This window comes from Pipistrellus kuhlii, unplaced genomic scaffold, assembly GCF_014108245.1.
Source record: "Pipistrellus kuhlii isolate mPipKuh1 unplaced genomic scaffold, mPipKuh1.p scaffold_m20_p_11, whole genome shotgun sequence".
NCBI lineage: Eukaryota > Metazoa > Chordata > Mammalia > Chiroptera > Vespertilionidae > Pipistrellus > Pipistrellus kuhlii.
The window spans coordinates 28,463,188-28,486,232 of record NW_023425416.1 but is presented as its reverse complement, the minus strand read 5'-3'; the positions used below and the strand labels follow the sequence as shown (position 1 = coordinate 28,486,232).

General features: G+C 51.4%; 1 protein-coding gene across 1 annotated transcript in view; it reads right to left on the bottom strand.

Annotated features, from left to right (window-relative positions):
• RAB6B (RAB6B, member RAS oncogene family) overlaps nucleotides 1-23,045 on the bottom strand; it is a 47,346-nt gene that overhangs the window by 8,920 nt on the left and 15,381 nt on the right. Inside the window, exons 2-6 of the mRNA XM_036431424.2 lie at nucleotides 11,905-11,963; nucleotides 2,472-2,525; nucleotides 2,163-2,268; nucleotides 1,389-1,500; nucleotides 300-393 (exon numbers count right to left, since the gene is read on the bottom strand). Of these exons, the coding sequence (XP_036287317.1) occupies nucleotides 300-393; nucleotides 1,389-1,500; nucleotides 2,163-2,268; nucleotides 2,472-2,525; nucleotides 11,905-11,963 (425 nt within the window). The remainder of the gene's footprint in view (nucleotides 1-299; nucleotides 394-1,388; nucleotides 1,501-2,162; nucleotides 2,269-2,471; nucleotides 2,526-11,904; nucleotides 11,964-23,045) is intronic.

Genomic DNA, 23,045 nt, shown 5'->3' with positions numbered 1-23,045 from the left:
TGGACGCTCACACACGTTTCAGGGCCACGTGGCTGGCTGCTGTATGGTACCTCGTGAGGACATTCTCCAGGCACCCCCTGAGGGCCAGTGCTCCTTCCTTCTCGCATGGCATGCGTTACCACCTCTGGGTAAGCTTGTTCCCCAGGAGGTGGGTTTATGGGCACTCTGATTGGCTACCCCAACCCAGTCACTAGCCCGCTGGGGAGAGAAAGGGCTGAGCTTGAGGCTGACTATGCCAGAAGCCACAGATGGACCCTAAGGCCAAGCGGGGCCAGGGATCGGCAATAGGTGTGTCCTACCTGCTTCACGTTGTAGCCGGTCTTCGCACTGGTCTCGATGAACATGACGCTCAGCTCTTTGGCGCGCTGCTCCCCCTCCTCGATGGTTATCTGCCTACAGGTGAGGGAAGGGGACATCAGTTCGGGGGAGAGCAGCCCCTGGGTGAGATGGAGGGAACAGCCCAGCAGGACGAAGGGGACACAGGGCACAGCAGCCCCTTCTCTCCTCCTCCTGTAGTATCTTCCCCTTGGGAAGCAGGCCCGGTGGCAGGTGGGTGAGGCTGTCCCATAGCTGCCTTTCCCAACAGTGGCCACGGCCAGAGACCACGTGTGTGAAGTGCTGCAGGCCGCATACCGCCCTTCTGGATGGTGTCAACGGTCCTGTTTCCCGAATGAGAACACTGAAGTGAAAAGGAACTGCTCCAAGCTCGCCTACTCAGCAAAGGAGCTAGACTTTGAGCCCCATTTTCTTCACAGCAGGAAGAGGATTCTAACAAAACAGTCTCTAATTCAGTTCACTCCTTAAATGGCTAGAGTATAGTTCAGGAAGCCCACAATGCATGACCTTTAACCAAGTTGGGTCCCCTGAGGCAAGTGGACACATGTATGTAAGTCAACCCTGTGCCCTGGAGCAGCCTCTTTCAGAGAGGGTCACATCCAGACACAGAGCCAGACCAGAACCTCTGAGGTGAACACGTGGGGCCAGGACCCTCAGACCCACACCCACACTGGTGCGGGCATGTCATGGGGCAGAGATACAGCACAAGCAGGAGTCGGCAGGAGCCTGCAGCTGTGTTGCTGGTTGTGGCCAGTTCCCCGACCGTGCACTGCGGGGCTGGGCCAGGTGCATGGGCTCCATGCAAACCACGCACAGAGGAGCACCCTGGAACTGCCCCTGCCGGCCATGCGAGGTGGGGCCTCAGAGATGACGTGGGCAGGGGTCTACCAGGAGCTTTCAAAGCCTCCAGCAACCCGCCGGTACCTTTCCAAGATGCATGGGAAGACGACAGGCAGAGAGGGTGCTCGTTACCCGTGCACCCCAGAACTCCTGGTCCAGGAGAAGCTGCAGAGGCCTGGAGGGTGGGCCCAGCCTGCCAGCCCTGCGCCTACCTCTTGTCAGCCAGGTCCGTCTTGTTGCCCACCAGCATGATGATAACATCGCTGCCCCGCTCCGTCCTGACGTCATCGATCCACTTAGAGGTCTGCTGGAAGGAGTTGAGGTCTGGAGGTGGAAAGGGGGGTAGAACTGGGAGTGAGATGCTGTCCTCACTGGCAGAGGGAAAAGGTAGGAAGGGGCAGCAGGCACACCAGACCCCAGGAGGGGCTGGAGCACAGCCACACAGGCCAGTGGGTCTGGGCCTTCCACAGGAGGCCCGTGTGGGTGTGTGGAGCTGCTGCCCCAGGGCCCTGGAGAGCCCCTGGCATTGCTGAGTCACCCTTTGGGGGCGAGAATTTACCCCGCCAGGAAGGTGACAGTGTCATGATTTGCTGTGTGGACTAGCGGGAGCCTGGTGAGGGGCTGGGATGCCAGCTGACAGAGCCACAGCTACGGGGGGCAAGCTTGTCCAGAGACCAGTGTCTTCACCCACCTTGACACACAGGCACAGAAGTTGCTCTGCCAGGGCCAACAAGGGTGCAGAGGGGCTGGGAGCAGGGCCAGCCTGCACAACCATGACCGGCACAGGAGGGCGGGGAAGAGGAAAACACGCCGTGTTCAAAGGCAAGTAACCCCCATTGGCAGGCACCTACCTTCCTGCATTCAGACAATTAGAGTGCGTGTATACATGTACACACACACACACACACACACACACACACACACACACACTCTGGCTGGGGCTCCACTAGGGCCCCGGAGCCCCTGTGAGCCAGGACCACACTCACTAGTGATGTCATACACCACGACGGCCACCGTGGAGTCCCGGATGTAGCTGGGGATCAGGCTGCGGAACCTCTCCTGGCCTGCTGTGTCCCAGAGTTGCAGTCGCACCTGTGGCAGGGAGGGCAGGGGTCAGCAGGGGCAGCCAGCTCCTTATGGTGGGGGTGGGGAGTGGGCGAGGTCCTGGTTCTGTGCTGCTGGCACTGCCAGCTCTGGGGGCAGGTATGGGCTCTCAGGGGTGCCCCGGTAGGGGTCCGGGTGATAGATCCAAAGGAGCACCCCCTGTCCTCCTGGTTCCAAAGTCAGGCACTCACCGTACGATCCTCCAAGTACATGGTTTTTGACAAGAAGTCAATGCCAATGGTTGCCTGTAAGAGAAAAGCACAGACAGGTCAAAAGTGAAAAGTCCTGGGCAAAGGGACAAGTGCTCAGTGATCCAGGTAGTGACTGCCAGAAAAATGGGGGGCACCCATGCCAAATGCCAGGTGGGTCCTGCTCTGTTATCCCTGGTTCTCCCTTTCTCAGCTGCGAACCTTCTCGTCCCTCTCAGAGGAAGTGAGTTTGAGCTAAATCAAGATGAGGACAGGGTTTTCGTTTGTCTGTCTGTCTGTCTGTCTGTTTGTTTGTTTGTTGAGTGATATAAAAGGGCAGGGGGTGAGAAAACTGGGTGAGAAGGTTTCCCCAGCAACAAAGCCAGAAAGGGCCAGCTTTGGAAGAATGGACGTCATCTTGGGACTTAAGATGACTAAGGGAAAAAAGCAAAAAAAATCTATTAAAGTTTAAATACAGTAACTCTTCCAAAAATATTAGCTGCCCATAATTTAATTGCCTATTAAAATAAAACTGAACACTGTTGAAAGGAAGGTAAGAGAATCCAAGAATCCCTACAACATTCTCCCCTACATAATACAAAAGGATTAGACATGTAAGGAAGCAGGGAATTCAAGCCATAATCAAAACAACAAATCAATAGAGACAGACCCCAGATGACCCAGATATTGGATTAGACCCAGACAGCACTTTAAAATAACTGATATAAATGTTAAAATATAAAGGAAAAGATGTATATGATGGGTGAATTTTAAGAAATATAAGAAAACGCTAAAAGAAAACAATGAAATCTTAACACTAAAAAATACAATACCTAAAATAAAAATACATTGAATTTAAATAGAAAAGATCAGTGAACCTGAAAAGGGCCAAAAGAAATTATTCAAACTGAAGCACAGAGAGAAAATAGATGTAATGAAAGTGAAGACAGGATCAAGAGCTTCTAGGACAATATCAAGTGATTTGACATACATGCAATTAGGCTCTTATAAAAGAATAAAAACAAAATCAGCCAAAAATGTTTTTTTTTTTTAATTTCCCAATTTGATTAGAAACACCATCCCATAGTACCAAGAAGCTCAGTGAACCTAACACAGGATAAATACAAAGAAAACTACACCCAAGCGTATCATAGTCAGAAAACCAAAAGATAAAGAAAAAAGCCTTACCAGCTGCCAGAAATAGAAAACACATTATATACAAGGAAACAATGACAAGGACGACAGTTGATTTCTCATCAGAACAATGTAGGACAGAAGGCAATGTAACAAATCTTTAAAGTTCCAAAAGAAACAACAAGCATCATGCCAACCTAGAATTCTATTTCCAGTGAAAACTTCCTTTAACGATGAAGGCAAAACAAAAACATTTTCAGATAAGGGAAAGATGTGCTAGTTTGCAAGCAGTGGGCCCTCATTATAGGACATGCTTTAGGCTGAGGGGAAATTTTGAAGATGGAAATTTAAATCTTTAAAGAAGGAACATGAGTACCAGAAATGGTAAATCTATGGGTTTTCTTTAAAGAACATGTGACTTGCCCTTGATCACCTTCTGCTTCCATCCATAAAATTCTCCTCTCTATTTTGCCCCTGCCACATCCTCAGCACAAATTACTCTCAGAAGACAACCTAACATCCTCCTATACAATTGCAGGAATAAACCACTTCAATTCCTTCCTTGGTTTTATACTCTAACGTAACAATAACTGCCGTAACAATGACTAAACATTGGAGTACTGACTATTTGCCAGTGCTAAGGGCATTATTTAATCCTCATAACCTATGTTAGGGGTTATGTCCATTAGTATTCATATGTCACTGGTAAGAAAACTGAGTACAAGAGTACTTTCCCAGCGTCAACAGCTGGAAGTGGCAGAGCCAGGATTTATAACATATTTGCAAAGTTGTCTACATGTGCCCAGCCTTATCCCCACATCTTTCCAGGCTCTAAGTATTTCTTTGCTCCTGTACAAAGCAAGCCTTTCCTTTTTTCTTGAATATGAATTTTACTCTCTATGTCTAGTAATTTTTAGTTATATCCTACACATTGTCATTAAGACTGTAGATTTCCTTTGTTCCTTTACAAGAGTTCTGGTTGAACTGTGACCAGATGTTTCTGGGAAAGGCTGCATACTCTAGCCCAAGTATGCCAAACTCATGGCCCTTGGGCCACATGCCTTGTTTATTTGGCCCATGTTAGCCTTGGAGTTTGACATGCTTGTTCTAGCCCCTAGTGAAGAACCATAAAGCACACTGGCATAGTATAAGTCCAGAAACATCCTGCTCTGAAAAAATGTGAACAATTTCATGTAACCCAACGTTTCCCAACCTTCTTTGTGCCCTGGGAATCTTTGTGCTTATAATTCCTATTAATATCCTAGTGTTTCAGGAATTTCAGGAAAGGCTGACCCTCAATGAGGTTCTAGGGTTCTAGAGGAGACCACATCCCTCTTCTATATTGCCTTAGAGCAGTGGTCGGCAAACTCATTAGTCAACAGAGCCAAATATCAACAGTTCAACAATTGAAATTTCTTTTGAGAGCCAAATTCTTAAAACTTAAACTTCTTCTAACATCACTTCTTCAAAATAGACTCACCCAGGCCATGGAAGAGCCACACTCAAGGGGCCAAAGAGCCGCATGTTGCTTGCGAGCTGCAGTTTGCCGACCATGGCCTTAGAGTCTTGGTCAAAGCATTCATTCTTTGTACTTCATTCCCATTTATAAGGTATGGAGTAAATTATTATTTTTAATATATTTTTTATTGATTTCAGAGAGGAAGGGAGGAGAGAGAAAGAAACATCAATGATGAGAGAGAATCACTGATCAGATGCCTCCTGCATGCTCCCCACAGGGGATCGAGTCTGCAACCTGGGCATATGCCCTTGACCGGAATCGAACCTGGACCCTGAAGTCCACAGGCCAATGCTTTATGCACTGAGCCAAACCAGCCAGGGCTGGTTTGAATTATTCTTGCTGGTAACTAGCCACAGGGATGTAAAGAGGATATCCAGACAAATGAACAGCAGGCTTGACTTTGGGGACTCCCCTGCCAGTCCATGGTCATTACGATCCCCTCCCTCCTCAGTGGTGCTGCAGGAGCCTCTGGAATGCCCCCCGGGGAAGCTGGGCTGCACTCTGCTGTGATTAGGTTGCCCCAAACCTGGCAATGCTTATTTATTCCTTTAATATCATCTTGCTCGCAAACAGGACTGCTTATAAAAAATGGCAGGCGCTTTATTTTATACAAAACACGAGGAACTTAACAAGCCCAGATTTCATAGCCACGTCCACATTCATCTTCTAAAGGTGGCATTAAACAGTGTCAACGGGGGCTCAGACACACAGTGCAGACTGCACATGACACGCCTCCATCTGCACAGAAGCTTCCATCGCCTAGCGGATCCCCGAGGAAAGAGATGTTCCCTGCAGCACTTGTTGAAATCTTCTTTGCTATGTGCATTTATTATGAAATATATTTTTGCCTCCACAGTCTGACAAGACACAGTAATAAAGTCGGCGGCGGAAATTTGCATGGTAATTTGCATAAATTGACTCAAGACTCTCTTCTCGGGGAAGAGAAGTTATGAAAAGGAGTGGATGTGTGCCTTTTTGTAGTCTTGGCCGGGCCTTGGCCCATGGCTGGGGAAGCATCCCTAAGTGGCAGAAAGCAGCCGGGCCTGACAAGCCCTTGACAATGGAGCTGCTGTTTGGGCTCCACACCACCAACCATTAGATGAGAGTACCAGGAGAAAGTCATGCAAATTAGCATGCAAATGAGGTTGGCAAAACTTAAGCATTCAGACTGGCAAGCGGGTGCTGTGGGGAAGAAGACAGTAGTCCCTGGAAAACATGCTGGGCAGGGTCTGTCCTTGCCAGCAGCTATGTGCTCTGGGGAAGGGGGTGCTAGGTACGAGGCTACAGCACAGGAACCTCAGCTTCAAAGTCTACACAGTCCTGGTGGCCACTTCCTCTTAGAGGAGAGAAGCTTGTGCTAGTCAACACTCATCGGGATATTTGTTGATTGCTCTTTTATTTCCTGACTGTGGTTTGAAACATCAACCAAACAACATGCACCTTCCAACTTTAAACAAGGGGTTACATTTCATCAAAACCAGTCAATCCCCTCACGGATCCCTGAGCAGTCTCCTGAAGGGTCACATAAAGATGTTATGCATAAGCTGCCTTTAGTAATTAGGGCAAAAGATGCTCCCGGTGATGGACTTTGAGGTTGTCTAAGAGCTACCTAAAATATGAGCAATAAATATTTATTTAAAAAAAAAATAGAGCTACCTAAGTATAACCTACAAAGTGAATTAGGAAGGATTACTAAGATATGGGGCAGAGAATTGCATCATGGGTCCATTCAACTTATAAAATGGAGCTACTGGGGATTCACCAGTAGCTACTGGCAGGCCCTGGGGAGATGCCACCCATTACCCACTGGCAACCTCTTATTCCCTTGCTTGCCTAGAGACTGTAAAAGCAAAATTCTGCTTTTCCAGCCTCTCCAGAGGTTAAGGGTGATGATGTGACCCAATTCTGACCAATAAGACAAAAGCCACAATCTGCTCGGAGGGAGAAGGTATTCTAGGGTAGCTCTTTCTTTTTTTAAAATAGGTTTTTATTGATTTTAGAGAGAGAGGAAGGGAGAAGGAGAGAAAGAAGATCAGTGAGAAACATCAGCATCCTTTAGATGCCTCCTGCACACCCTCTGCTGGGGATAGGGGATCGAACCTGCAAACCTGAGCATGTGCCCTGACTGGGAATCAAACCGGCAACCTCCTGGTCCCTGGAGGATCTCCAGTCTGTGGGTCAGTGTTCAACCTCTGAGCCACACTAGGCAGCTCTTGCTGCCTTCGATGCAGACGTGCTGTCTGGAGCAGCAACAGCAAGCCTGCCCGAAGACGAGAACCCACACAGCAAGAAGGTGGAACAGCACGAGAGCAAGGGCCTTGGGTCTGACGGCATCACTGCCCAGCTGTGCCACCTCAGGTCTCACCACGACTTCCTGCATCTGGGAAGGCAAAACCTTTCCTTGTTTAAGCCACTTGGTCAGCTTTCTGTACTAGGGGACCACATTCCTAATTTGTACATGCTCACCAAAAGAGTGGGATCAGACTGAGAGGTGCCAGAGCCCAGCATCGGGTTGAAGAGTGTCCCTGAAAATTCTGTCCACCTGGAACCTCAGCATGTGACCTTTCTGGAAAGGGGACCTTTGTGGATGTAATCAGTTAAGGCTCTTGGGATGAAAAATCATCTGGGATTCAGAGTGGGCCCCTAAATCCAATGACTGGTGTCCTCGTGAGAAGAGAAGAGGATGCGCAGAGACAAGAAGTGAAGGCCAGATGAAGATGGAGGCGGGCATTAGGGCTGCGCAGCCCCGCTCCAAGGAAGGCCTGCAGCCCCGGAGGCTGCACGAGGCAAGGATCCTCTCCCAGAGCCTCTGCAGGGAGCGTGGCTCTGCCACATCTTGACTACAGACTTGTAGCCTCCAGAACTGTGGAAGGATCATCCCTGTGGTTTTAAGCCTCCCTGTCTGTGGTAATGTGTTGTGGCAGCTCCTGGGAACTCACACAGACCTGGGGGCTGGAGAGGAAAGCCTCGGGCAGCGCAGGCAGGTTGCCAGGGGTGAGAGCTCCTCAGGCAACTGCTCCGCGTGTGAGGGCTCCGAGGACTCAGCTTCTGTCCCCTTCCCTTGGCTCCCGGGGTCCCCAGGCGTGCCCCAAGGCAGGTAAAGCTCCGTGTTCCTCCAGAAATGCTCCTCCACTCCGGGGAGCAGCGAGGGAACTTCCAGCAGGCCGGGACCCTCTCCTGGGGGTTCCTAACTTGTGCTGAGGTGGGCGCACGGTCCAGGGGTGGTCCAGCAGCTCCAGCCTTGTCTACAAGTTCATTGCAATCACCTCTGAGATTTAAAAAGTACCAATGACTGAGCCGGCCTGTGAATCTCCTGGCCCATACTCCCAGTAAGAAATATTAAAGTGCAGCCAAGATAGAGGACCCATGAGAAACCCTGGAGTTCGCTGCCTCCTAATCCTCCCTCCCACCCCCAGTGGCCACCTGCAGAGGCCTGAGACCACCCACACGGCTCTAGTGCAGGTTTCAAGCAGGCGGCCCACGCACCAGGCCCGCAGGTGTGTTTCGCTGGCCTATGAGAGGGGAGGCCTGGCCACAGGGGGTCAAGACTCATCACAGCACAGGTACAAGGAGGTTTCTCCCATCGCAAATTTTGAAAATAATTTCTTAGTTGGGGGCTTATACAAGAGATTTGTGAATCTATGACTCTCACCAGGATGCTCGTCAATTTCATTTTTTGCTTCTAGTGAGTGGATTAGGTGGGGTGGTGAGCAGAGTGGCAGAGGCTGGGATGCATGTGCCAAGAGGAGAACAAGGTGCAGGTGTGTTGAGGGGAGTGCCAGGCAGGAGGCAGCAGCAGCAGATCTGCTCTCCAGGGGCCCACAGGCTGCCAGGTGGATAGGGTCCCTGAGAGGTGCGTCCTCATGCCAGCCCCTCAAGGCCTCAGCATGCTCAGCCCCAGGCAGAGGGAGGGCTGACTGCCACCCACATGAGGCTGACCCTCCCGCCCCCTACCCTCCACGCAAGGCTGAAGGTGGGGTCAGATTCTATTTTCTCCTACTTTCTCTCCAAGCAAGTAAGCACTTGACAAACATCTGTTGTCAGAATGAGTGGAGGGAGGGGGCAGGAGGCAGAGCCAGAGGCACACAGAAAGGATGGGAGGGAAGGCACGGGGACTGGTTCTGGGAATTGTCTGGGCACCTCAGCTAATTGAGGTGGGCTGGCGGCAGGCTCTGCAGGGCGGTCCTGGCCGATGGGTGGGCTGTGCATGGGGGTAGCTGGGAGTAGTCACCATGCTGGGGACAACAAGGAACATCCCCCAGAGCTCCTGGGGGATCTTGTCTACTTTCCAAATGTCTCTGCCACTGAGTTAAGAAAAGCAAACAAAATAACACTTCCCCCTTTCCTTGTTCTCCAGAGAATTCATTAAGATGAGCCTGTGTGCACAAGGAATTGGAGCCCTGGCCTCCTAGCCTAATTACCATCTTAAAGGGTTTCAGGGAAGAAACTCTACCTGCTGGGAAAAGAAGTCAGAAAGCCTGCAGTGCGAGGGCACCTGGCTTGCTCCCCTCTCACCACAGTGACATGGGGCCTCTGCCTCTCAGTGTGGTGGGTCTAAAACCAAGGCAGAGAGTGTTGGTACCAACAGGCGTTTGACACCAGCTACGGCCAGGCCTGGGGCTGGGGCCATGCACAGTGGTGGATCTGAGAGGTCGTGGCCCCAGCCATGCCCAGAGCCCACCCAGGAGCCAGAGCACAGGGAGCTCCTGTGGAGTCAGGAGGCCACGAGAGCCCAGGGCAGCGTGATAAGGGAGAGGGTGCCATGGAGGGGGCGGAACACAGGCAAACATGCTCTGAGCTTTGATGAGTCACAAGAATATTTCACAGCAGAGAAGGCAGGGAGTTCCAGCAGAGAGGATACCATGAGTCAAGGTGTGGGGCTGGGGCAGTGCCACTGTGTGGGGAGCGGCCAGCAAGTGGGCCTCTGGACCCCGGGACAAGCAGTGAGCAAGCGGACACTGGAGAAAGGTGGGCTGAGATTTTTGAGGGACTCAAACTACATGGGGAGGAGGTGATTCATGCAATGAGGACACTGCAAAGGTCACTGTCACCATCCACCACTGCCAAGAACCCCAAACAGCCAAGTGTCTCACTGAAGTCAATGGGACACCAAGAGGCATAATAAGTATTCGATAATTCAAAATTTCAAATAGAATCTCTTCTCTCTCTCTCTCTCTCTCTCTCTCTCTCTCTCTCTCTCTCTCTCTCACACACACACACACACACACACACACACACACACACTGAATACTAGGTCATACTCCAGAACGGAAATCTGTGAGGATGGAATCCCAGATGCAGATCCGTGTGGTAGAACTCCCCTTGTGGGGAGGCCTGGCCTCTGCCAAGGCTGTATTGGTGCAAAGCCCCGGCCTGGAACGCATATAACGAAGGCAGTGAGGCTGAGACCACCTCCCAAAGCCGGTGCCTAGGGCTGTGCATGTCACCCAGGGCCCCTCCCCCAGAGCCTCACGTTCTGACCCTTCCATCAAGTCCACTAGTTCCCCGGCATTTCAGACGACTGCAGAGGAAAAGCAGGACATTTGAGAGAGGCAGAGAGGGGGGCTGTATCTGGGGCAAAGACGGTGACTAGTCCAGGGGAAGACCCAGACTGAAGAGAAGACTGGAACTGCAGTGGGCAGTGAGTTGTGCTCCGCATCCTGGGTCAGTCCAGGAAGGCAGAGGGACCTCTGACCCAGCCTTCCCCAGTGTGCTCTACAAATATGTCCCCTGTCAGGACTCGGTGACAAAGATTCCATAGCCAGATACATCTAGGGGACTCTGCACACTACACCCCCTTTTGGCCCAAGACCACACGTTGATGCAGTCAAGGAAGTCCTGCAGGAGTAAGTTGATTTCCTTTTGTTCATCAGTGTTCCCTAAATATACACAAGTACTACACCCCCCTGCCTGCCTTCTTCTCAAATAAAATCTACGTACACGCCTTGGAATTGGTACCTCACAGGTCCCACAGGCTTAGAAAATGCATCTTATTTGTCTCTGCTTTGAGGAAGAAACTTTTTTTTTTTCCTTAAAAATAACTGAAATGATTAAATGTGGTGCCTTTTGCAAAGAGCTATAATTTTAAGGAAAATCCACTTCATTTGCACAAACCTCTCTGTCACCCGTGCCAGGTAAATGAAATGTTACCGACCCCCAAGAGCTCAGCCTTTGGGCCACCTGGAGCTCCTTCTGGGCCACTGGTTGACCCCAGACCACCGTGAGCATGAGGAGCCAGGGGTCACTCCACCAGCCTCCTGCCCACGTAGAGCCGTACAAGCCCATCACATCAACCTCCTCAGGGAAGAGAGAGCCTCAGCAACTGTGTGCATCTGTGTGCCTGAGTGTGTGCATGCCCATGCATGAGGTCCAGCAAATATAACCATGCTCAAGGAACAAGTTCTCCTGCTGCTATTTCACCTCCATTATTTTGCATCTTGTCCAACCTCTTCCAGGTGACAACCCACCCACGTAACCAAACCCTGTAATGTTAGACCTGCCCACGGGCAGCAAGGTGACGCAGACTGAAACATGTCCTTTCTCTCCTGGAAAACATTTCCTTTGCCGAGGTTTGCACCTTCCGAAGGGCTCAGAGTTGTTACTGGGCTGGGGCAAGTGCATAGAGGGGAGGCTCCTTCAAGGCAAAACCAATGCGCTGGGCCCTGGGAACATCCTATTCTCATCTCAGGACCAGCAAGCCCCAGAGAGAGACCAGCATCGTCTCCGGGCAGCTGCCCTGGCTACAGGCTGCAGTGACGGGGAACAGGGTCTCCGGGACCTCACCTGGTACGTGTTGTCGAAGCTGTCGTACATGAATCTCGTGATCAGAGACGTCTTCCCGACTGTAAAACAAGAAGAGAGGGGGGTTCAGCCACGGCATCCGAGCCAGGTTCCTCTAAATACATTTCACGTGGAGACAGCAGGTAACAAAAAAGCCCACAGGAGAGATGAGATGTGGGAACAGGAGTGAAAGGCAGACCCTGGGAGAGGGACCCAGAGCAGGCACCTGAGTCTACACCGGCTGGGCTGCAGGGGAGTTCTTGCCAGGCACCGAGAAGGAGGCCTGTCCCTGCCCCGTGAATTCTCACCTCCCAGCTCCAACATCTTTCTTGGCCCTCAGGAGTGTAACGGACACCAGAGCCATCTATGAAGGATTGGAGCAAGTGCGTGCAAGACGGATGCTCCTCTCACTGGCCTGCGTTCTTCTGGAAACATTGCCTTGTCATTGGTCACATGTTGTTTAATTCCCATTCATTCAGCCTGGAGGCTGCTGAGGAAGTGGCTTTCTAAGGAGCCGGGCAGCAGGGGGTGCAAATGAGCCATTGCCCAGTGTCTGTCACAGGCATGACTATTTTTTTTTTTTTGGAGAGTGTGCCTGACTGTCCAGCTCCTTGCAGGATGGTTAGCATCCCTGGGCCTTGCTGGGTAAGTTCCAGCAGGATCCCGTTAATGTGACAACCCTGGATTCTCCTCCCTGCCTGCTTCGCTCCTTCACCCGCCCTCATTTGCAAATGCCCTGAGAACCTCTGCTGTGGCTACGAGAACCAGGCAGTCTCTCGGGATCCCAGAAGTGCTGCTTATCTCCCTAACTGCAGTGTTTGGCTTCTGACCCAGCCATGTGCAGGTCCCCCGGGGCCTGGCAGTGGCAGAAAAACCCACTGTAGCATTTCTATCATCTGGGAGGGGAGGAAGGAACATCTGTTAGGTCAGGCCCAGTATGGAATGCTTCTCTACACTGTCCCACCAAGTATGCCATGGCCCCAGGAGGCTCAGAAGGGACTGGCATGGCTGAGCTTAGCTCACAGTCCCCTCTGCTCCGGCTGCCAGAAACACACAACCCTGCTGGGAAAGCAGGAGAGCCAGCACCCGGGAGTTCTCCAGGCTGCCTCTCCCCGATTCTCAGATCGGATGTCCACGGTGTCCACCTGGTGGGGGAGCTGGTCACTGCCTGAATGGAGCAGGGTGACCCACGGGGCTTCTCTGGGCAAGGTCCTTCTCTGAGGCCTCAGTGGTACAACATCTCACAGACCAGGGCAGCCACCTCCTGTCAGCCCACAGGTGTAAAGACAATAGTCTTCTAGCCAGAAGGGACATCTGTTGGACTGTGTTTGGGACAAATTTAGGTGGCTCCATCTTTGACCGGGAATGGGTCAGCTGGATCCAAATCCTCGCTGGGGTACTGTTTAGCGCCATCATTCTGAGGTGGTCCCTGCCCCTCTGGACCTCAATGCCTCGTTTGGAGATAACATCAGAGGCTTCAAAGGGCAGTAGTAGAAATGAAATAAAAGTGCCAGGCACGCAGGAAATGCTTAACACGGAAAGGAGGTGGGTAGCAGGTAAACAGCTGATACCACCACCACTACTGAATTCACCTTGCCCATCACGTCTCTCCGTCTGGCTGTTCCTGATCTTTCTTCTTTGTAATAAAACTGGTACCTTATAATCGCTCTGGTGAATGATGGAGCCGGAGGAGGGTCATGGGAGCCCTTGGCTTTGTAGTCAATTGGTCAGAGTGTGGTGTCGTTGGGGACCCCACATGTGGCTGGCAGTCTTACTGGGGCCTTCACCCTTAAACTGGGGAGTCTGACACCAACTCTGGGCGGGCAGTGGCCGGAAGGACTGCAGTACCCCAGCTGGTGTCCGAAGAGCCACATTCTGGAAGAACGTCTCTGGGGTGAGCAGTAATGCATTCAAGGTCTCTTCTAATTGCAGCTGAAAACTATCCTTTGAAAAGCTATTGACGGGCATTTGATCTGTAAGGTACTTTCCAATTGCTTTAAATCTGCCCTTAAATTTCATACGAAGGTGGGAAGTGGGGGCTGGAGATTGCTCAGGGGATTCCAGCGTAAAACTTGGAGCAATACTGAGCCAGCGAGAGGCAGACACAGATGGGAGGGAGCACAGCTTCCCCCTTTCCCAAAGACCATGGAAAGTTACAGCCTCCTCCTCCGGAAGAGAGGCATGGCAGGGCCCACGGCAACTTCCCTAGGCAGTGACACTCCGCACCTGACTCCCCGGGGACAAGGGACAAGCATCAGGGAGCAGGGTGAGAAGGTGGGGAGACACCAGGTTCCTACTATCTCCCAGGTTCTTCCCTGGGGCAGCTGAGCAGACAGGCAGGAAAGACAGCGGAATCACGAAGTGGAAGAACAGGAGGTTCGTGGAGTAGCTGAGAACTCAGAGATCCCCACAGGGTTTCCAATGCCGAGTCACTCCTTCTCAGGACACCAGCCCCTGGCAGTGGATTCGGACTGGCTCATAGGGTAGGAGGAGAAAATCCCAAGAAAACAATGTGTTTATTGGGACTGTCAGGAGGAACAGGTGTGGGGGCCCGGCCACAGCCAATACTCTCCGCACATCCCCACAATAACCATCACAGCCAACACGTGTGTTTGTAGAGCTTGTTCCAGGCACATGCCAGGGGCCGTGCCAGGAGGATTTCCATGCCAGGAGTAAACAGGGGAGACGGGACACCTGCTGCCTGAAGCGGCAGGACTCCATGCCTGCTGCTGCGCTGTGCTGAGCCCTCGGCACCGGCCTGCGCAGTCCCCCACTCTGAAGTGGGTACTCATGTCACCTCCGCTTTCTACAAGGGGCAATGAGTGGGCAGCCTCGTGCCCAGGGCCAGAGCTGAGTGAGGCCAGGATAAGGCGGCCTGATCAGCAACTGAGCTCCGAGTTCTGACCCTTCTTGGCAGCTTTGAGTCAATCTGGGTGTCAGGGTCCTGCCCGGTCATCATTGTCATCCCTGTGGTGTCCAGAGTCCTGGGAACAGCCCCTGCCAAGCCGAGGCACCTCTCCCTTGGGACCCGCTGCAGGCGAGGGCCTCTCCCCACTCGGCAAGTGCTTGACCCAAACCGGAAGGTCAGACACCGGAAACTGAGGTGCCCTGTGGGGCCCAGGAGGGCTTACAAAGCGAGGGTGGGCAGGTTTGAACACCAGGGTCCCAGTACCCCACCTGAGTCCTGGGCTGGATGACAGGATCATCACTGATGAGCAGCAAAAGGGAATCTCTTTCTCTCCCTCCAGGCTTGGTTTCCTCATTTCTCAGGGCACAAGTCCCCCTCCTCCCTGCCTCAGAGCTTCCCCACGACCACCCAGTACTCTTTCCAAGGCTGCCCGGATAATGGGGCTCAGGCTGTATTTGAACTTGTCAGCTCGGCTGCCTGCTGAGACCTGTCCGGGGGCTCTTCCTCCCTGCGGCATGCATCTGTGCTCGCCATTGCAGGCTCAGGAATGGAGATCCAGCCCCACAGAACAAGCCTGATGGCAGCGCCTCCACCCTGCCCCTGACCCCAGGCTCCGGGACAGAACTCAGGGATGTCCCGGGCACTGCAGCTCTCAGAGGAGAGCCTGGGCCACGCTGCCTGACACGAATGCAGGAAGGGCATCCTCCACACTGTCTCTGGGAGGCTGCCGAGGGCGCTGAGACAGAGCTGATGAAAAGGGGCGCCTTGCACACGGCTGCCCAGGCTCCACCCTGGCATCGCATAAAGAGGCTGAGCTGGTAACAGGGCTGTCCTGTGCCAGCTCATCTCCCCTCTGAAGGGCTGCTGCCCCCACCTCACCCCACACCTGAGTAAGAGGTACTGGAACCCGGAAATGGTGAGCTTGCACAGGCAGTCTAACTGGCAGCTCCCCCAGTCTCACCACAAAGAGCAGGCGGAGGCTGGAGCCAGTCACCTGACTAGCCACTACCACTGGGCTGTAGCCAAGGGGAGAACCAGAGGGGCAGTGACATTCAGCCTGTGCAGATAGGGAGAGGCGCATTGGGAGGGGCAGGAGACACTCCCCTGAGGTCCCTCCTGCCTTCCCACCAGTCCCTGCAGCCTCTGAGAGAGTGGTCCTCCCCACACGGCTCTGTTCTCAAGGTCACAGTGGGCTCTGTTCTCAAGGTCACACTGTCCCGAATACAGCTAACAACAGCATGAATACAGCTAACAGCAGCCTGAGACACCAGTACGGCAAAGCTGAGCTTTTTCTGAAAGATTCCACTCTACCGCCAGGATTTTATTAAAAACAAGCAGCCAAATCATTTGAACTTTTTTTTTTTTTTTTATCTCGGCTCTTGGTTTAGCAATATTCTGTAGTTTAGTCCCACCTGATTAAGCGGAGAGATGAATTTTCCTTTCAACCAAACCAGGGTCAGACGATTCCTTACTATTTACCAGGAACCTCTAGAAGGAAGGAATAGGAACTCGAACTCTTAACGGGGCTTCCTCTTAGAGCCAGACAAGAAACCTGGTGCTTTACTTAGGGCCCCTCATTGGATCCTCGTCACGATCAATGAGTGAGTTATTATCCCCCAGGTCACAGAGCTGGTAAGCAGTGGAGCTGGCGCACAAACCCAGATCTGATGCCAACGTCCACTCCTCACGCATGACTGCCACATGAAACAGACCCACCCAGGGCTTCGGGCCTTGGCTTGTGCCCGGGCCACAGGGTGACAGCTGAGTGGTCCATGAGCCTCCAGATTCCCACACTGACATGGACTCCCTCTCTGAAGGACCCCTCTCCGCCCTGCCATCTCCATAGTAGGTGTGGGTGTGGGTGGAGGGATTGCCATGCTGGCCAGAAACGTAGGAGAATGTGAGGCAGGGCACAAGAAATTAGCTGGAGACTATTAGAGGGTCTGCCAAGGCCTGGCAGAGAGAGCCCCACCCACGAGGTGGCCCCCTTGCCCAGCCCAGCCAGAACCTGCACCCACAATCTGCTCTCAGCCACCACCCGTTCCCATTGACCACTCACGCCAGCTCCAGGCTCTGCTGGACAATGGGGTCCCACCTGGTCCTCCTCAGGGTCACAGAACTGGCCCAGAAGGGGAGGCAGAAAAGACATGGTGGAGCCCACTGCCATTTCTCGGCCACCACGGTGGGCTGCCTGGGAAAGAGCCTCTGAATCTGGGCCCACAGCCCCCCTTCAGCCGGCTCTAGGTCAGGGAGAGTCTCCCGTTGTCAGAAGGTGGCCCTGGGAAAGGCAAACCTGCTCTCGGGCCAGCAGCCCACTCCTCCGCGAGGCTGGCTGACCGGTGCTCCCACCAGCACAACTTGCAGCATGCAGCATACAGCATACAGCCAGCAAATGCTGAGTGCTGGGAAGGGCCTGCTCCGAGGGGCTCCGTCCCTGCCCGGCAGCTGAGAAGGAGGCCAGGACCATCCTGGCCCAGCTTCCCTGCTCCACCGGGGCCTCCGGGGAGGATGTATCAAGCCCTGCAAACCTTTGCTCTAAAGCCCCCCATTGCTGGCCCTCCTGCGGGGCGCACAGCCCCCAGGCCCTGTGGTAATAAGACACCAGCTACATCTGCCTGTTTTAAGAAAACAGAAAATCCAACCCCAACCTTGGGGCAAGGTGAGCAAGCCTGGGCGGCTGGGGGCCAGGCTCCCCCGCCTCCACACGCACCCTGCCACCCAGTGCACAGAGAGGTGGCCCCAGACCAGGGCTCTGCCAGCTCCTCCCCAAGTCCTGAGGGGCCGCTGGCTCACCGTTGGCTAAATGAGGAAACATGTGAAAAATCCCATTTCAAACTGTTCCCCCGAAGACTCCGACGGTAATTAAGAAATATGCAAAGCTCTTCATTGGACACTTTAATTAAGTGTGCTAATTCCCTCTGCCAGAGAATGCTCAGCCACCTGGGCCTCACCAAGGGACTCGGGGAAGACAGGACCGAGGAGGAAGGAGGGGAGGAAGGATGGGAAGGGGATGGGCAGGACAGGAGTGGGCTGGGCTGACCCAGACCCTTTCTCCTGCTCCCGTTGGGAGACTGACCCATGGCTGACCCTCACGCCACCTCACTGTCCCTCCACCCATCCCCTGTCCTCTAACCAAGCCCAGTGACCCCAGAAAAACCTGCCCTGAGTCAGGACTAGGAGGTATCATCCACTTGACTAGCCTCACAATGCCCCCCACCTGCTGCAAAGGAGAAAGCCCTATGTGTGCCGCTGGCTAGCTATGGACCATGAGCCTGTCCAACACCTGCTCAGGGTCTCAGCTTTCCATTAGACTAGGGGTGTCGAACTCAATCAGAGAAGGGGCCAAAATCTAAAATCCAGCCTAAATCACGGGCCAAATGGTTTACTGAACAGTCATAAACTGTCATTGTGATGGAAACGCAGCGGAGTGCAGTGATGACAGCGCGGTGCGGGCCACATTGCAAGGCCTGGCGGGACGGATTTGGCCCGCGGGCCTTGTGTTTGACACATGTGCATTAGACTCTAATGATTAGAGTAAGAAGGAACAGGGTGTGTGGGTCCTAAGAAACCCATTAGCATAACAGCCGATGCTTCCATCATGTAGAAAGGGTGAGGACAGAAAAGGAAAAGGAAAAACAAAACAAAGGCCCCGTGTGGCCCAGGAGAGCTCGGACTGCAGGTGGGGAGTTTTCCTCGTGTCTGCAAACCTACAGGGAACTCCCAGGGAGGCTGGTTCTCCACTCCATCATTCCTCCAGGACACCTTAGCTCAGCCCTGTGTGTCTGGGGACATGACGGCCCGCCATAGTACCCGGGGCTGGGGCCGCGGAGGTTCAGCCTCAGTCTCCCTTCCGGACCCGTCTCCTGCTTCCTTCCCCAGAGGTTTCACGTTTGTCAGAAAGAGGCAAGTTCCAGGGAAGCAGGCGGCCAGCAGGGCTGGGCTCGGAGAAACCCCAGGCTCAGATGGCCACACCAGCACCGCTGGTTGCCCAGGGGAGGTTTGGCTACGTCTCCTTCTGCCTGGTGGCATGCTCTTGTCTTTGCTTTTCTTCCTTTCCTCTCTAGATTCCCTCCACTTCCCAAAGCCCCCAGGCCCAGCTTGTAGTCTGGTCTTGACCTCAGCCCCTACCTCTCCCAGGACCCCACGAGCTGTCAGGACACTGCAAACCACCCCTGCCCAACCCAGGGCACAGAAAGGCGGCCCCAGACCAGGGCTCTGCCAGCTCCTACCTGAGTCCTGAGGGGCCGACTGGCTCACCGTAGGCTAAATGAGGAAACACGTGAGAAGTCCCAACCCACCCAAGGAGCTTCTAATTAAGCGAGTCTACACCTGGCCTGAGGTTTCCTCTTCTTCCCAATCATTACTCTAATGTTAATTGTCTTCACAAATCAGCTGGATAGAGAGAATAGGTTTCTCTTATTTACAATCAAGAATTCTGAGATAGATATGAGGCAAAGGAGACGTAAACTAAAAAGGCAGGAATAAAAACTTTACTTACAGAAATACATCTGGCAACATCTTATTTGAGTCACTGAAGTCAGACTAAGAAGCTGCCTGATCTCCCTGGCAGTCATGGGATGATGTAAAAGCAAAAAATAAAAGTAAGAATACATGACCAGCCTGGCTGCTATGGCTCAGCGGTTGATATCGACCCAGGAACTAAGGGTTCACTGGTTCGATTCCTGGTCAGGGCACATGACCCTGTTGAAGGCTTGATCACCACTGGGTGTGTGTGTGTGTGTGTGTGTGTGTGTGCAGGAGACAACCAATCGATGACCTCTGTCATCAATGTTTCTATTTCTCTATCCCTCTCCCTTCCTCTTTCTCTAAAAAACAATAAAAACATTTTTTTTAAGTACATGACCAACTGCAATAGTCACAGTACTTGTGAGCTAAAACCAAACTGGTTGCTGAGCTTTTTAGGAGTTGAATAGCAGAAAGTTCTTAAAAAGAGTCTCGAATGCAGAAATCATGTGGCCACTTACAGGGCAAATGTACATGTTTTATGCAATCAATTGGATGAACATCACTCATAAAAATCAAGGTTGCCAGCATCCCCTGTCTGAGTCAACGTTCGCAGTCATGGGCCCAGACCGATGTGCCTTACAAATAAATAATTAAATGAAAAACCAAGGTTCCAAGATTTCAGCTTCTGATCAAGATGAAGTAATAGGGACTAGATTTATCCTCTCACATGACAGGACCAAAAGACAGATGCAATATATGAAATAATGATTTCCAAGACACTGGACTTCAGGCACTGAAAAAAGTAATTACCTCTGAGAGGCATGAAACAAATGAGGTGAGCCCCACAACTGTCCCCAAATTATTGCTTTGAGAAACTTTCAGGCCACAGCATAGGGAGAGTGGAGTCAGGTGGAACCTGATGGACCTCCTGAATTGAGGAGACAGAGCTGAGAGTCTGGAGTTCATAAGACAGAGGACCAAAGAGGAGGGAGATGCCCAGAGAGAACTCCAGAGGTCTGCAAAGGGGCTCCCCTGAGTTTTCAGCTGAGAACTGCTTAGTGCATGTGTGTAAGGAAACCTACTCAAGACTGGGGAAAGCACCGCTCAAATGGATTAAAGGAAACGGTGCCTGAAACTCACACAGAACCTGGGAGAGTGCCTCTTCCCGTCTGTTTCCAGAGTGGAAATCTCGGGACACTAGGGAGAGGAATCAAAAGGGCTGTGCCTCCATAGTGGGTAATAATTAGCCCGAACCTGAACACCACCCTGGGTCTCAACTAACAAATCTTAAGAATGTTTATAGGAATACAAAAACCACCCACTAACATGGCAAAAGTCACAATGTCTAGCATCCAATAAAAAAATCACCAGGTAGCCCTAGCCGGTTTGGCTCAGTGGATAGAGCCCCAGCCTGTGGGCTGAAGGGTCCTGGGTTCAGTTCCAGTCAAGGGCACATGCCCAGATTGTGGGCTCGATCCCCAGTAGGGAGCATGCAGGAGGCAGCCAATCCATGATTCTCTCTCACCATGGATGTTTCTATCTTCTCTCCCTCTTCCTTCCTCTCTGAAACCAGTAAAAATATATTAAAAAAAAAAAAAAAGATCAGGTATGTTAAGAAACAATAAAATACACCCCCAAAAAGGAAGAAAACACAATCAATTGAAACCAAATCCAAACTGACACAGCCTGACATACATGTAATTGAAGTCCTCAAAGGATTGGAGGATGGGGATAGTGACAGCAAAATATACGTATTTGAAGAAATAATTACTTTTGAACATATTCTAAATTTTAGGAAAACTATATACCCACAGATCCAAAAAGTTCAATGAATCTTAAGCAAAGGAAACATAAATGAAATGAGGCACATCGTATACAAATTGCACAGAATCAACAATATGGAGAAAAATCACAAAAGTAGCCAAGGGGAATAAAGATACCTTATATACAGGGAAACAAAGATAAAGAAGACAGCCATTTCTCCTCAGAAACAATGCAAGCAAGACAACAAACGTGCCATTTACAAACCACGGAAAGAAAAACCCATTAACCTAGAATTCAGTAACTTTCAGATATATAACATCTTTTAAAAACAAAGAAGAAATACAATGCTGACAGAATTTATCACCAGCAGACACTCACAACAAGACATGTTACAAAATGTCCTTCAGGAAACTGAAACGACACCAGATGGAAATGTGGATTTATACAAAGGAATGAGGAACACAGGAGATGGTCTCTACATGGGTAAATATGAAAGATTTCCTTCATATTGTTAAAATCTCCTTATAACTGACTGTTTAAACAAAAATTACTACGCTATGTTGGACCCACAGACCCAAGAAAGCATAAATTAAAAAATCTTGTTACCTTGACAGAAACTATACAGACCAGAAGAAAGGGAAGTGACACCTTTGAAGGAGTAAAAGGAAAATGTTGTCAACATGGGATTCTATACCCAGCAAACATCTTTCAAAAATGAAGGTAAAATAAAGAAAATCAAATGCTGAGACAATTTACTCTAGCAGACCTGCAACACGAGAAAGGAAGTTTTTTTGGCAGACGACCAGGAAACCTGCACACTCACACTACAGCCAACATAGGACATGCATTCAAATTCTGACAGACCTGGATTTTAATCCTGGTTCCGCCACTTATGTCCTGTGTGATCTTGGGTTAGTTACTATCCTCTGAGGTGCAGCTTCCTTATATCAACAACTAGAGGCCCAATGCCTTGGCTGACCCAGTGCATGGTGCCTAGGGTAGAGTCCCTAGGCCTGGCTGGCGATCAGGGTTGATCTACAGGGTAGGGCAATAGACAAGGCGATAGGGGAGGGTGGCCCACTGGCCTTGTGCCATCTGCTGGCTGCCCCCCCCCCCACCCTCCCGCAGGTGGTGGCCTGCAGGCTGCCCCCCCCCGCCCCCTTGTAGGTGGTGGCCTGCAGGCTGGGGGCAGCTCCTGTGTTGAGCTTCTGCCCTCTGGTGGTCAGTGTGCATCACAGCAATCAATTGGTTGATTTGCATATTAGGTTTTTATTGTATTGGGTGAGAGCAGAAATGACTACCTCACAGCGGTGTTATGAATCCTCTGAGAGCAGTAAAAAGTTAACATTCTGGGTGAAAGGCATATGGGAAATCTTGGTACTATTCTTACAATTTTCTATAAGCCTAAAGTTATGTCAAAATAATGCTGATTTAAAAAATTACGCACACACATGTACACATCCATTTCTCTCAGATTACTGGCACATCCAGGAAATATTGTGCTGATTAGTAAGACATTCTGGTCAACATGACATTTTCCTACGGAACTATAATAGACTGTAGCTATACTTGGCATCAAATTAATCTTCACAGTGAGGCGGGATCTAGCTGGGTATGAGGAACTGCTGTGAGCACTTCTAACCACAGACCAGGAGATGGAGCAAGTCCAGATTGATCAGCTCAGCGGGCAGAATCTATGTGTACCCACCATGTGTGCATGTTCACTGATGCATGCAAACACACACACACACACACACACACACACACACCCATGCTTGCACATGTGAGCTCAATGAAACAGGCACCAGAAGCCCCGGTGTCTGGAAAACTTCTAGTTTCCCTGGAGTCTTAGCTGTGAAACTGAGAACCTTACAAACACAACATCTTCAGGGCTCCTTGAAAAAAACCACCTAAGATCTGACCACACAGCTTGTGTGAGCTGCAAAGCTCCTTTCACCCACTCCATCCACCCACTGCCTGGACCCTCTCTCTCTCACTGAGTCAT